This window comes from Colias croceus, chromosome Z (genome assembly GCF_905220415.1).
Source record: "Colias croceus chromosome Z, ilColCroc2.1".
NCBI classification, from domain to species: Eukaryota; Metazoa; Arthropoda; class Insecta; order Lepidoptera; family Pieridae; genus Colias; species Colias croceus.
In genome coordinates, this window is record NC_059568.1 from 3654695 (window position 1) to 3670461 (window position 15767).

The 15767-nt window shown below is 37.8% G+C and overlaps 2 protein-coding genes across 2 annotated transcripts in view; both read left to right on the forward strand.

Annotated features, from left to right (window-relative positions):
* The window catches only part of LOC123705049 (failed axon connections), a 48494-nt gene extending 34291 nt beyond the window's left edge, over window positions 1-14203 (forward strand). The window contains exons 2-6 of the mRNA XM_045653613.1: window positions 5092-5227; window positions 6137-6339; window positions 7167-7304; window positions 12243-12500; window positions 13199-14203. Coding sequence (XP_045509569.1) covers window positions 5092-5227; window positions 6137-6339; window positions 7167-7304; window positions 12243-12500; window positions 13199-13267 — 804 coding nt within the window. The 3' untranslated portion in view covers window positions 13268-14203. The remainder of the gene's footprint in view (window positions 1-5091; window positions 5228-6136; window positions 6340-7166; window positions 7305-12242; window positions 12501-13198) is intronic.
* A 20-nt stretch (window positions 14204-14223) lies between these two features.
* On the forward strand, window positions 14224-15087 carry LOC123705413 (proline-rich receptor-like protein kinase PERK10). Its single transcript, XM_045654168.1, has one exon. The coding sequence runs from the start codon at window positions 14224-14226 to the stop codon at window positions 15085-15087; it is 864 nt and encodes a 287-aa protein (XP_045510124.1).
* The last annotated feature ends 680 nt before the right edge of the window (window positions 15088-15767 follow it).

Here is a 15767-nt window from a genome sequence, read left to right on the forward strand (position 1 = left end):
GTATACACTGGAGGCTCTAAATTTGCAAGTTCTATTGCAATGGATGATGCAATAGTCACGCTTTATTATTAAGTACTTGTGGTTCTTGTACTCCTACATAATTGTTGCAATATGGTCACAATGAGCGGTCAATGCAGGTATAAGCTGTATTGATCCCTTGTTTGTATTTCAGTTACTAATAGATATTAGGCCCACTATTAATAGAAATACTTTATTGAGCTCTGGAAATTTCCCCTTTGTTTGCTATGGACGTAATAGTTCAAGCCCATGTAGGCGTAATGAAGGTGCAGTTTGTTTTTACGTTTTATACGTTGGCATATGAGAGTACCGCTATCTTATGGATTTATGAGGTTCAATGATTATTATTATTTAAGACAGTCTTAAAGACTCACTGCCACAATGGCTCTAATTTTTCTTAAACTAAAGTTATGAAACAAAGTTGTGGTTATCTATGAAACATTAATTATATTATTGACTTTCTAATAAACGTCATATTACTTTATGAGGGTGCCACAATTTTCGGGATTATTAACAAAAGCAAATACTCTTACGGTCCGAAATGCGTCATTGGTCAAGGGGGAGAAATTAATGAAATACAAACCGTGTACATTCGGCGCGATGCCCAATACCAAATTATAGTTACATATTCATTAAACAACGAACAATATTACGACTACACGGAGAGCAGGCTTAGCATTATAAGTCACGACCCAAAGTGTATTTCCACCCACGTAGCTGAACCTGTTTCTGATACAGGAAGCTCGGTGGCGTGCTTAATATGCTAATCTCCTTGCCTTCCACGTAAAATACCTTCGTATCCTTTAATCCACGATCGCCCTGGGTGATAATTCACGTTCCTAGCACCCTTGATTACGCTATTTAATAAAAGACAGTAATTCGCAGCTTATTAAGTGTGTATTTATAGAGAACAATCGATTTGTACTTCGCCTTTTGTTGCCAGGTGGTGTGGGTTGGAACGTGTACTGTTACTCGAAAATAGGTTACATTGGGATGCGAACTTTGTATTATGTTATAAGACGGTTCACGTGTAACCTATAATGAGCTTAATTGATACGGATTTGATATTCCTTTGAACAGTTTTTCAATAACGCCTCTGTATATGTACATGGGCGCTGGAAGAGCTTACCATTAGACCCACGAGCTCCTTTGACGATTAAGATACAAAAGCTTCAACATCCTTAACCTTTGCTATTTTTGGTGTATTCATTAAAATAAGTGTCGTAAGTCGTAACCGATTTATTCCAATGACGTTACAAAGAGCAACCGACTGTATAGGGCAGTGATGGAGCGAACACAATATTAATTGTTTAATCTGTCCCCTATCCGTGGGATCCGCGCATTGTCTACGCTATGCTCTCGAAAAAAGAGAAAAACGAACGCGACCGTTATTAGTGCTCGTAAATTGTTTTATTTATTGTTTTGTTTGCTATTTTACGTATCGGAATGTTCCGTTCTCAAGCTTCGTACGCATTTTATGTGAAACGCAAGCAAATGGGGTTCTATTTTGCTGTAAACGAAATATATATATAGTATGTTGGTATATGCGTTTCTTATGGTTACGGATATAATGTTGTCTCCAAAGGAAAGACATCGAAAGGCGAACCCGTACCTATATCTCAAAATCTAATGAGATAGGTACGGGTTCGCCTTTCGATATTGGGTCTGGGATGTGGGTGACGTGCCTGTTATAATGACCTTATTTTTGAATAGGACTTTATCATACAAATTTAAAAAGAGTTTCTCTTTTTCAGGGACTTATCATTGATTTAGTTGAAACATATTGTTGGATAAAAGTAGTATAGGTAGGTACATGGTAATCTGAATCTATTCAAATACAGATATGAAGTTAGTATAATTCGATATCAATGGCTTAAATTGTTATTAAAGTACGTCTGTAGCTTATTCAATATATAGACAACCGCGTCCAAAGTAAAATCTATGCATTAACTCGCCATTTTGAAATCGCAGTATCGAGTAGCTCAAAGTGTAAATAGTCTAGTCCAGGGACAAAATTAGATTCCAGGACGCTATCAGATCACAGACAGACCGCCCCCGGTATCGGTGTGGCGCGTCAAAAAATCACTTATCATATTAAGTTAGTTATAGCTGTAGACAGGGACAGGGAGCAGTGATAGGGAGCGGGAGAGGTGCGAGGGCCGGGGGCGGGATTACCGGCCGGTGAACTCGAAATCAATACAGCTGCCTCCCCCCGCCTCGCGTCTGCCCGTCGCCATGGATACGGGACTCGGGAGATAAACCACCACCCATAGATACACAAAAACTATACGAATGCTATTGTTACGACGTGTTTGTATGTGAGATTAGAAAAAATGATAGCTATGTCACGTACAGATAAAGTATCTGAGCTTTGAGCTTTTGAATTTTTTGTTTGAAACTTTTGGGTGCGACTTAGCATTCATTATAATTATATTTCAACTGATTTAACATTACTTATATATTTCAACTGATTTACATTATTATTTTAGTAAGAATATAAACTAGAACTAAGCTTTAGAGCATATTAAAAATATTTAATTTCTCAGTGTTTTCTTATCTTAAAGAAAAAAAAAATGTACCGTAATGAATAACAAACATACAGATAAACAGAAGCCCATGGAGTAACAAAGATCCCTTTGAGATTAAGTATTTTCTTAACATATTACGATACGTATTGAGTCAATGCTAGTTAACTCGCGACCCCACAGCTTGCGGGGTCACAAGAACAAGCAGATGGTCGTACAATGAACTATTATCTGTCTAAAGCACTGGTGTTAATCACAAATAAAATTAAGAGCAATTATCGAGATGAATATAGCGTTTATACGTTAAGATTTTAGCAGAATAGATTGAATATAAATGGTATATGTACAACTTTTTTTCAATATGTGTTTGCGTATCATACGATCTTTTAAAATTTTTTGTTGTCTCTTAAGTACGTCATCTTTTTATACAAAGTTTTGTGTTTCTCTAAAATTATCACAGTTCTATTACTGAAACATAAGTATCGACATAAAGGATTTTAAAATGTAGGTACTCATTGAATTATTTGATTGTGCTGATTTTTCAATCCTTGGTTAAAACTTATTCATCGAACAACGTATAAGACTACCATTTCAAAAATATATTCTAATTGTCCGTATTTGACAGGTTACATGTGACATTTTAAAATGTTCGTGTAATACTTTATTGGACGGATAAATTTAAACCAAGGATTGAAAAATCAGCCCTAAAATGACTATATTTATCTAAGATTCTTATCCATATATTATGTCAAAACTTCACAAAAAGAATAAAGCGCGTCACACACGGTGAAGATACTATAATTTTTTATGTTTAAGATACTCTAATATAAAACGTTATAGTATCTTAAGGTATCCGGTATCAGCGTTCTGACCATCATTTTTCTTTTTGTCATTGCGTACTAGACCCCTGTAGAACCGCCATCCTGTTACAAATGACCCGAAATTTTGTGGGTCATTTGTAACAGGATGGTTAGTATCTAAAATATCGCATTAGGTCATAAATAAATAAAATCTTTCTGTACAGTAAATATATTATAAATCAAATTCTTCTATAACTACTTTCTTAATACTACGACTCACATCCATTACATTAATATCAATATCTAACAAATATCAAAGCTCTCGTATATCAGTTTGTCCGTCTTAATGTGATTGGGGACGCCCCCGCAAGTTATGACCCCGCTAACTGCGCTTTAAGACTTTACAGACCATATTATTAAGACCTGTTGCGTACTAGGATATACAGTAACAGATCTTGAATTAAATGACTATTGCTATGAAAGATTGCCCAGTTAAATTTTTGAGATATTTTTTTTGTAAATACTGTACTACCTTGTTTGGTAGTGATCAGATGAAGTGGCGTAAGTATAATTAAATTTCTCAATGTTAAATTGTCTAGAATCTAGATAATTATAAGTACATTAGTTATGGTTACTAATTTCACCGGCCTTCTTATAAAAAATGAGGTTCCAATTATGATTTTTAAGTAAAGAAAAACAAATTTAGCTCATAAATTATGTAATCATATAAAAATGAGCAAGTAAGATATTCCTTTTACATTGGTTGCTATAGGCATTTAATTTCTCCTAGAAAGCCCCACGTATCTAATTACGCGTTTGTATTATGCCGACTATAAACATGATATATGAAGTCTAAGTTTAATAAAATGATATGCTCTTTCTACGAAGTCCCTTATTAATTTCAATATTGCGAATGTATATAATATTATTGAATTTCATTCCGCGTAGGATGTCGTTCGCTCAATTGTACATATTACTAATAAAAATCTAATATTCCGAAGGTAAACCATGAATAGAAAATCAGAGAGCAAATGCGAAATATATGATATTAATTCTGTGGGTGTAACGTAGGAGCGAAAGGTCGTATGTGAGGTGAAGCTCGGGGGTAGCTGCAGCGCGCATGCGCCACCCCGCGCAGCCAGAGCTTGTTGCTAGGCCGGTAAAAATAGACCCTAGCTCCCAGATAAAATGTCCACCCAACATGGCGGACCAAAATTGATTTATTGACGTTTCACTATGAACTTTGCACGCGAGTGTTATCGGGCAATGCACTTTTGAACGCATGCGCTTTTGGAATGCTATGCTATTGTAACTTACTATGCGAATTAACCTGTCTAGTATAATTTTTAACACTTAAACATGTATACTTAGACATTTCTGTACTTATTTCATCAAACTTTATTTATTGAACTACTGATATAGAGACATGACGCTTTTTGCTGCGCTACTTTAACCTTATACAAATTATAGAGATCAGTTAAGCGCAAAGCGATTGTAAACAAACAAGTATGGAAGAGAAATTATATTACTGCGAAATCATCAACCGCGTTTCAATGTGTAACGGTGGGAAGATAAAGACAAAGACGAAGCATGGTAGATAAAGCGAATGTGAATTTCTTTGTTAAGTGAAATCTACATCAACAAATTACAATTTTGTGTGCAAAATAATGTATTTATTAATGCCGCCAGAATGTCCAATGGGCCATTCTATGGAGTCTACAGAGTTTAACCGACCTCGATTGTTCTAGAATGTGGACCATAAGGCGAAGTTCCGATCCAAGAAGGGCCAGCTCCCGTTTATTGAGCTGAACGGCGAGGAGATCGCCGACAGCGCCTTCATCATCAAACAGCTTTCCGAGAAATACGACAAGGATCTCGATGCAGGTAAAAGGACCTTTCAGGGTTATGGATCCAGATTTTCTTTACAAATAAATATAAAAGTATACTTGAGACCCAATTCTTCATTAATTTTTCCTTTTCTCACAGTTATATCTAGATTTTATTACCTTATAACGGCGGAATACAATTATCTGCAATAAAATGTGGTCATAAAAATGTTCCCAAATAAATTTAAGAAGAACAAATTGGACCAAAGAAAGTAGCTCTTTTGTTTAACCTAAGCATATATACAGACAAAGAACAACCTTATTAATTGATGAGGTGGGTGGGCTTGTTTCTTGCCGCAAATTGTATGTATGGCGTGTACCATTATGCTGTCATGTCAAGTAGCACGCGCGGACCAACTAATCAGCCGCTATAATGTATATCTTGTTCAACACCTGGGGTATCTTTAGATACGAGTACATTTTTACAATGTGTTTAGATTTTTTAAGTGTTGTTTAGAACTTTGAAGTTTTATAGTTCTTCTTTGTAATTAGGTATTATTTGGTTGATTGAGTATTGATGTTTCTTTAATTATTATACAGAAAAAAAATCTCGATCGATACGTTTGCAAAAAAGAAAGGCAGCGTCCGATATTTTAAAAATCTCTCGTATTTCTGATGTGAAATTTTTGGAAGTTCTCATTTAGGAGCAAAATGCAGCTAAAAAGCATTTCAATCGGAATCTCAAACAATTATCTTAACATTAATTAGCTTGCATGCGCTCCTAGTGCTAGTTCCGAGGGCTTTGCCCGGGTCGTGACCCCCTCCCGTAATCGATAAATGGGTTCACAGCGGTCCAAGAGCCCGGGCGACCTAAAATCCTAGATATACCTTCGCGGGACAGCGCATGTGCATTTCGTGCACATCAACAATAATGGCCTGATTTTCACAATATTCCTTTTTCACGTAGCTCTCACCCCCGAGCAACGCGTCGTCACACACGCCATGATATCGATGATCGAGAACCATCTGTCATGGGTAATGTTGTGGTGGCGCGCCAAGTACCCCGACAGCGTGATCAAGGGCTACCAGGTGAACCTCCAGAACGCGCTCAACACGCGTCTGCCCAACGCCATCCTCAACTTCTGCTACAAACTGACGTCCGGTCGTAAGGTGAGAAACTTCAACACCCTATTTATGCATTTTCAACATAATTACAGTCTTAACAATTTTCCCTCGTGACGTATGACGCTCGGGCATGTTTGCATTAACTATTAATTAGCGTGGGAATTTTTTTTAAAATAGGAATCGTGTTTTTGTTTTTCTATGTTCATAACACACAATACACAATATACAGATATCTGTCAACTGTGGTAGGTACCTACCACAGTTGACAGATATCTGTATATTGTGCACCTACGCAGTAATTTTATATGTGGAATATTTTGTGATATAATATACCAATTTATTGACGTGCAATTTTAACAAAGGGTGGGTGGAGGGTGGCTCTCTCCATCGGGTATTATGCTGTCAAACATGTTTACATTGATTTTCTCGGAAAATATTAATCCAGTTTGACAGGGCTTTTGTGTCGGTTCCTAGAATCCTAGATGGAGGTAGGTACACCCCCATGGTATCTGGCGGCCATTTTACTACCCCATCTAGCGGCGCCATATTGCTATGTGCCACCCACCACCCCCTACGTCTAGGATTCCCGGTTATAAAACGGATGCACCTGTTGCACAGAAACTATTTCGCGTTCGGCCGCGATTGCGAAATGTTGATAAAGGTAGTTTCCGAGGTTTAGATCTCAGATCGTAGTTAGTAGTAGCTTCAGTAGCGTCTTTTCCAATCGGTATAAGATTTTCTTATTTATTTAAATTTTTTAATTAGATCAATTTTAATTTGTAAACATTGTGTTTGGGGAGGTGGGTGGGGTGGTGTGATTTCCATATTAGACCTTATGTTACAATGTTATTAACATTTTTGTGCGTTTTTAGGGAATGAAGAAGGCGAAGGCCCACGGCATCGGGGTCCACAGCCAGGAAGAGATTATCGAGTTCGGCAAGAACGACTTGCGCGTGCTCTCGGACCTGCTCTCCGACAAGCCCTTCTTCTTCGGAGACGAGCCGACACTTGTAAGTAATCTTTGTTATTTTAGGTGCTGATTTTGGCGATTTCTGTGTCGTACGAATCTCGGTAAGTATAACATGTAGGTGTCTGGTGCCTGGATTGTATTAATAGTTCGAGCTGTCGTGGAAAGGCGTCATTTTTTTTAATAATAAGGGGGTTGGAGGGGTTAAAGGTCAAATTATGTTTATAAGCTTGACCACGCCTCGAGGGGGTGGGGTGGTAAGGGTGGGTTTATTTTCGGGAACACTAGCAGTGGGGCGTTGTACATGTATATTACGCCCTTCCGCCATTTTCGAAAACGGATACCTACCACCCCCAGACGGCGACCATTTTGAAGCTTCCCCCCGGGTGGTGGTAGGTATCCGGGACAAAGGAGGTACGCAGTCCCCGGGAGAGAGCGAATGCATCAGCGTGTGCGTGGCTTTCGGAGAAGCAACAAGTCTCAAGATTTAGTGCCAACGTTTGACCTTTGTGAACTTTTTACACATTCTTGGTAAGTATTTAGTCTTTAACGATTATACGGGTCGGCTGGCATTCATCTTGAGGAGGTGCTTCATACATAATTAATTGGTAAGCTTTTATCACAGTTCGATAAGATGGCGGCATCTCTAAGCAGCATCTACAACGATAAGAAGCAGCTTCATTATGATTATAATTAATAATTTTGAAAATTTTTGAAAGTGTTTTACAATACCTAATTGAACTTAGTTTGATGCGTTGTCAAATTTATATAGGATAGTATTAATAGAATGTGTTTAAAATATTTTATTCAGAAACGCGAAAACATGTTTTTCACTTCAACAGATCTTTTGTTAGATTATGCTAATGCTGGTCTGAACCTGACCCAGTTTGAACTTAAACAAACTCGACTTATCCGTTTAGAGCTTACAGTTTAAATTCTTCTAGTGATAAGGATTAGTTTCAATTGTTTAATTATTTCACTTCACTAATCTATATATATATTTAAAAATGAAACCCGTTTTCCTTGGTCACGGCATCACTCGTGAAGGGGTGGACCGATTTCGATAATTCTTTTTTTATTATATATATTTATTGAAGTACGAGGATGGTTCTTATTTAGAGAAAGCCTAAATAGGTACCTCGGGCGAAGCCGGGGCGGAATGCTAGTCATAATAATATTATAATAATGAAATGGATTCAATCAACATCAACATAATTATTTGAAAAGCTTGTGAGACTTAAACTTTTAAGAAACAAAATAAAACATATAAATTATAATTAAATTAATAACAAATATTAATTTGATCTTTCGTCATGCAACCGGGCGTGATAGACGGTCTCAATAAATGGTTAATAATAAATAATAATTATAAATTAAATACGATGAAATGAATACTTCGAAAAAATATGTACATGTCTGTCTAGGCGCGTTCAACTATAACGTTATAATAAAATTGGTTGTTTAATAGAATAACGGACGTAATAAAGGAGCTGGGATTTAAAATGTTTTCTATATACGATACATAATTGTAGAATTTATAAAATAGTCTTAAACTTAAACTACCTACCTTAAAAAAACAACTTTAATTTAAAATATGTTTAGGTACTCTAATGCAAGAAGCCGAAAAGAAAAGACTTAAATGATCAATATAATTTAGTAACTAATTATACCAAGTCTGATCATACAAATCTTACAATGTTCTATTGTAATTTTCGTTAATAAACTATAGAGAATTAAATAACAAGTGATAACTGCGTTAAAAACAACCGACTTCAAACTTGCACTTGCAAAATTTACAAATACCTACAGACAAAAATGCTCATAAAATAAAAACTACTGGGCCTATCCGAATAAAATTTTTATGGGACCAATTCGACACCATCCCGCATCGAACAAAAAAAGAATCACGTAAATCGGTTCAGAAACCTCGGAGAAATCGGTGTACATACATAAAAAATAAAATAAAAAAAAAACATACCGGCCGAATTGATAACCTCCTCCTTTTTTTTGAAGTCGGTTAATAAGAGGGTTGCGATTCATAGAAGACGTAATTTTATTTTAATGGATTTGAAAATTAACTTAATGTTCTCTGAAAAATGTAATATTTCAATTGATCAGTACCAATTAAAAAACTGTTCAAATCTTTGTAATTATAAACGGGTGATATTATGCTCATAGGGCTAAGATACCTAGAAATGGTTTGCTAAGAAAATCCTGAATAAAATAATTGTTTAAAGAATTATAGAATCATTTATTCATTCCACTTTTGGAGGCGACAAACCGTGTCATTATTATTAATTACAATTAACGTTGAAACATGCAACACATATCTGATAAGAACCGAACGTGTAAGAACTGACAAACTAGTGACGCAAAATTATTTGTAATAGTCGTGTTTCTTGAAAAATGATTAATTGAAAGGAAACTTAACAAATTGTAATAATCACGATAATTATAACAAATTAAATATAACCGACAAAACATGTATTGTACCTGTCTATAAATTATATATTTGCAAAATTTACACGCTTACAACAAGTGAGCCTTTATAAAACTTAGCTTTCACAGGTACAAATAAATAAGCGCATTGTAGACTTAAAATTATGCCATCACTGAAAGCTCGTAAAGTTTCGAAAATTAATATACCTAAGTACAAGATGAACAGGCCGTGGGCTTTGAAAGTAAATTCACGCGCTTCCTATCTTGAAATCGATAACGAAATAATACCGTGCTAAATCGAGAAAACTTCAACTTAATTAGTTACGAACTTTTTAGGAGCTCAGACCGACTCCGACCGATTACACCTTATTAAGATAAAAACACTCAAAAATTAATTTCATTAGGATCAATATCAATTAGTCGTTGCAAGTTGATAAGTTGTATTGTGATTGAGCGTCATCCCCCTGTTGTAGATAAATATACTTGTATCTACACCAGTCTGGAGCTATATTCAATTTTCTGATTCGGTCTGTGGGGTGGCGGGCGGGGTGTTGACCTGTCTGGGTCCTAGGGGCCAGGGCATCTGTACTTTGACTTACAGCGCTATATTTGGAGGGCTGATAAGTTGTAACTAGGATAATAGGGCGGGCTTTTGTCTAGTTTAATGAGCAAAGTTTGAGATGATAAGCCGAACTTTTTCTAATATTAATCAGTCTTTTAGGATTACTTTTTAGCCTGAAAGTAAAATTTAACTTCTTGTGAGGTTTTAATGGAAATAGTATCTTGATCTTATCGTGTTTGTTAGATAGATTTTTGCTAAAGAAATCAACTAATAGGAATTTATCTAAACATTTTAATGCTTAAAGAAATAAATAAAAAGTCTTAAATTTCAATACTCAAATTACTTTAAAATAAAATTAAAGTGAAATTATAATTTCAACTTAGATTTAGATTTTAAAATACAAATTCAAAACATAAACATTAATTAACATTAAAAGCTCGATAATTAGAAAAGCTTCCGAAGCTGTAACGGACGGCGTCAAGCTCATATATTTATATGTAACGTTAGATTTCGATTTCCGCCCTCCGTAATTTCAATATGCATATAGTCCAGGATGGCCCGGGCATTTAATGGCGCTGCGAGCCTGAAATCGATTGACAGTCGATATATAATTATATTCGGAGGTTGTCTAGTCGGCGGCGGGGACTGCACTCGCTCGGCTAGTACCTCGCATGACGTGACCATGCATGTTGCTCTCACCGCGCAAATTTTGTTTATTGCCATTGGAGGAACGACGCTCTCGCGGGGTTGTTTTGAACTTGCGGCCTAGTTTATTGTAGTGGCGGCTTTTTGTTTTTCTCGATTATTGGAGCGTGGCTCGTGTTGCGCTGTATTTTACCCCGCGCCGGCTTACGGATTTCCGATACATTGAAATATTATTTCGGTTCTCAGGTACGTGGTCGGAAATTTAATAGATCGGTGCTTATCTAAACAATAAAGTTTGTTGAGATGATGTCGTGTAAACAATGAATCAATACATAGCTTTTGCGCTTTAAGGCTACGTGTATTTTCGTAGAGTGGAAAATTTTTGGAAAGTTTCTTTGTTTGTATACTACAATGTTTGTATTCATTACAAATATTTTCAGCTTATTTAATATTTCATTCGTTTGCGTTGATTCGAACAAATTCGTAATAATCTAACTTAAATATTTCGGATAATTTTTGATAACTTTTTGATTAGTGTTTATCAATTCATAGATACTTATTAAGTCTATTAACTTATTTAGTTATTTACTTTATACATCTTATCTTTTAAGAAATAAATACATGAGCTTAAAGGTAGGCTTTAAAAATATTAAAATAACAAAGGATTTTTGAATCCTCGTTGCTCGTTTTTAAATTTCTCAAAGAAAAACATTAGAATTTAGAATGTTACATTTGAAGGCCCTTTTCACAATGATAAATATCCGATGCAAATAATTAATTGATATCGATTGTTCGAACACTCGAGTAGCGAAGTTAACTAATGACCGAAGTCGTTAATCTATATTCTAGTAGGAGAATTAACAAACGTCACAACTAAGTATCCAATTTGCCTTTTCTTTTTTCATATTTACAAAGAACACCATTCAAAATTATGCTTCAATCTAAAATAAAATTCACAGTTTGATGTGGTTTAAGCCATATAAGAAATAAAATCCAAAAACAAAACCTAAACGCAAGTCATCCAAAAGCTCGAAGCTACCTTCTAAAAAAGCGTAGGCGAGATCGTGGCGAAGGGCTTCCCTATCGACATAAAAATAGAGCGTGTGTGCCGAGCAGACGTGTCTGAAGTTGAAATTTGAAATTTCATTGGCTATATTCAAAGGTACCAAAATCATCGCTTTACTTCATGACGTGATGGTATTGCCATAACGCGACCTTTAAATTTTACTCGCAACGCGCCTACAGACGTTTCACTTCAAAAAGTAGCGTTCCATCCAAACCGATCACATTCTGGCACAATTACTCTTTAACTCAAAATACTCAATTTCCTCACAGCTTGACGTGGTCGCGTTCGCGAACCTCGCGCAGCTGCACTTCATCGACAAAGAGGTGCCGCACCTCCTCCGGGATGCTATGAACGATTCGTTCCCGAATCTAGTGGGATTGGTGTCTCGCATCAAGGAGAGGGCTTACCCCGACTGGGACGAGATCTGCGCTAGCGAGCCGGCTCCAGCCAAGAAGGAGGCTAAAGAGAACAAGGAGGGCACAGGCCAGCCGGAGAAGCAGCCGCTCGAAGAGCCGGAAAAGGAAAAGGTGGGTTTTAATCCTGATGCAATTTCTCCTCTTTATAATTTACTAGACTGAAGATTTTTCTCAATGAGAATATTTTTAGAAATTTTCCTGTGGTCTTTAGTCTTCCTCGATAGCGTGGAATAGCCAACAAATTTAAATTTGAACTCGTTCTTGAGATTACCGCGTTTTACTAAACAATTCTTCAGCTATATTATATTTATATGTATAGATTCGATTTTTTTCTATAGAGATTTTTTTTGTAAAGTGAAAGATTTACTTCATCAGAATTAAGAATCTTATTGGTATTGTAGGAATAGGCAAAAAAAAGAAATTAGATGTACACTATTTATATTTATTAGAAACAGTCAACAAAATGATGTGAATAAGAACCGACACGGTAGATTCACGAAATGGCCGCTTTATGCTATTTCTAGTCTTTATGCTTCGGAATGACAGAAGATTCAATTTATACAGGGTGTCCCACTTTAGGTATACTAAGCTCAAAGGAGGTTATAGTTTTGTATAAAAAATACGCAAAACTACAAGTCCCTTCGCGCTAAGTATACCGATACCCTGTATAAAGCCAATGTAAAAGTAAAATTAAAAGCAATTTGAATGATCTTTTTTTTATTTTTTTTCACATTTTACCATAGATCCACATCAGCCGGTCACATATTGATTTGATAAGTATAATTAAATACAAATTTTAATATTTACAGGACGAAAAAGAGGAGCTCGCTGAGAAGGAGCCCGAAGACAAAGAGAACGAGAAGGAGAAGGAGAAGTAAATCGAATTTGGAACCGCGCCAAACACATTCGAATTTCAAACGGCGCTACATTATTCACCTTTGTATAAATAATGAAACGGTGGCTGTAGGGATTAACTCAATATCGTAGTTAATAGACGCCGCCATACTAACATGCAAGTTACACTTAGGCTCGTTGCATTCTGTATATTATAAGCGTGTAAATCCATTTGTCTTTCCCGTATCTTCAGTTTAAGACGCGAAAGCGCACTTTTGTTTTGACATAATTAATTTTAATTAGATTCGCTGTTGTGTCGTTGTAACGCGACTTTGATTCGTTGGTGTATGGATTTGATGTTTTGCTTATATTTTGTCGTATCGCTGATTTGATTTGTATCGTATCGAGTAAGTAATCTAGTACTTACATCCGTAGGTCATATATTCAGCAGTGTAGTGTGTTGAGTAAATTTAGTGGTAAAATTATTGATAACCCATCTATGTCACTTTGTATTGTTAAGTATGGTTAGCGGATACCGTTTCATGTATGCAATGTTCTAGGGAGCATTTCATGACCCTTTCATATTAGAACGTAGACAGTCGTCTAACTTATTTATGAGCTCATACGTAATAATTCATATATAGATAACCTTGAATGTTGTGAAATTACAAATTTAAGTATTAGTATAATTGATACCAAAAATTGGCAGATTTTTTAGATAATTGGAATATTCCATCGAGAAACGTTAAGAGCCGGCGCGCTACTAAGCCGTTTCCGAGGTTCTCGTAGTTTATTTCGATTCGTATGCGTGAAAGAAAATTTACAATTTACAAATTTACAAATTTGATAGAAACGAAACTCCTGGAAGACTGTTTTTCATCGTAATAATTAATAGTCCATAAAATTTTTGATATTATATTATACGTTTAGGTAAGTCTCTTTCGATCGTACTCCCCCTCCTCCCGCGTTGGCGCGTGACACACCTCTAGCGGACGGCGGCATGGTGGACGTGGTCCCGTCCCCGTCGCCGTCCGACGAGTCCGGCTCCGGCGCGTCCGGCGCGTCCAGCTCGGGCGGCGAGCAGTCCGGCGAGCAGTCCGGCGAGCAGTCCGGCGAGCAGTCCGGCGAGCAGTCTGGCGAGCAGTCCGAAGAGCACACGCCCGAACCGCCCCACGACAGCTCGCCAGAGCTGTCGCCGCACCCCAGCCTGTCGGACTCGGACCCGCCCTACGACCCCCTGTACCGCGACGAGTCGCCGCCGGCCGCCATGCTGGTCGCGTTCGCTCGCGGCCCCACGCCGCCCTCCTCCGACGAGCACGCGTACGCCAACAGCCGCGCGCGCCACTCGGACAGCTCGTCGCCGTCCAACCCGCCGTCGCCGTTCCCGCTGCCCACGCGCTACGCGCTCCGGCGCCCGCTGCCGCTGATCCGCTCGGCGCTGGCCATGGCGCTGCCGTCGTGCTCGCTGCCCGCGCCGTGGCCCCGCGCGCCGCCGCCGCAGGAGCACACGCCCACGTCGACGCTGTCGTCGCTGTCGCCCATGTCGCTGACGCCGCCGCAGTCGAAGAGCCCGTCGCCGGCGCGGGCGCGGCGCGCGCTGTCGCACAGCCTGCGGGCCCGCGCGCCGGCGGGCCTGGCGCCGGCGGGCGCAGGGCCGGCGGGCCGCAGTGGGCCGACGGGCCTCGCGCGCTCGCGCTCGCTGCCGCAGCTGCCGGAGCCGCCGTCTCGCGTGCGCTACGTGTGCCCCTTCCCCCTGCTGTCCTACCCGTTCCGGCCGATAATACCGCTATATCGTCAGGACTCGTTGAAGAAATCCGTATCTGAGCAACAGTTGGTCGACCTATTTTTCAATATGAAAATATAAACCCCGAGATAAAATCCGGTATTTTGAGCGTATTGGTTCCTTATCTTGGGTACATATTGTAAATATGAAATTTATTTTTCTGGTTACTATATTTTGGTATTTATACATTTTTAAGTAAATATACAATATTTTTTCTTCTAAGAAAAAAAACAACTATTATACATATAATTTTCTATCTATATATTTCCCTTGTATAAAACGTTTAGGTCAGATTTACGTGTATTATATAGATTAAATATATACTTTATTTGTATTATAATAAACTTAACCCGGCCCACAGGGCTCTAGTTTGCCAAAATTAAAATATAGTAATTTAGAAATTATGTTGATGTCTCTCTTATGTAAAACATAAGGGGATATATTCTTATCATCAAATTAAATTTCTTTCAAAATGTAATGATACGGATCCTTAACGATGTTTCCTCTCATCACTGCGCTACCATAATCATATGAATTTTTTATATCACCATACTCATTGATTTATCATCATCATCTTAGCGGTTATTATTGTCCATTTATCCTACTTTACCACTATTATCATCACGCTCATTATCACCATTTTTTTCATCATTAATCATCACCATCATAATTATCATCATCACCACCTTCACCTTTATCCATTCATGATTTCATATTGTTTGTCAGGGTATCTAGAGGTGGTCACGTGTCGTCTTCAAGAC

What these genes read in the sequence shown, in the direction of transcription:
- LOC123705413 (XM_045654168.1), top strand. Translation starts at nt 14,224, where the DNA reads ATGGTGGACGTGGTCCCGTCCCCGTCGCCGTCCGACGAGTCCGGCTCC.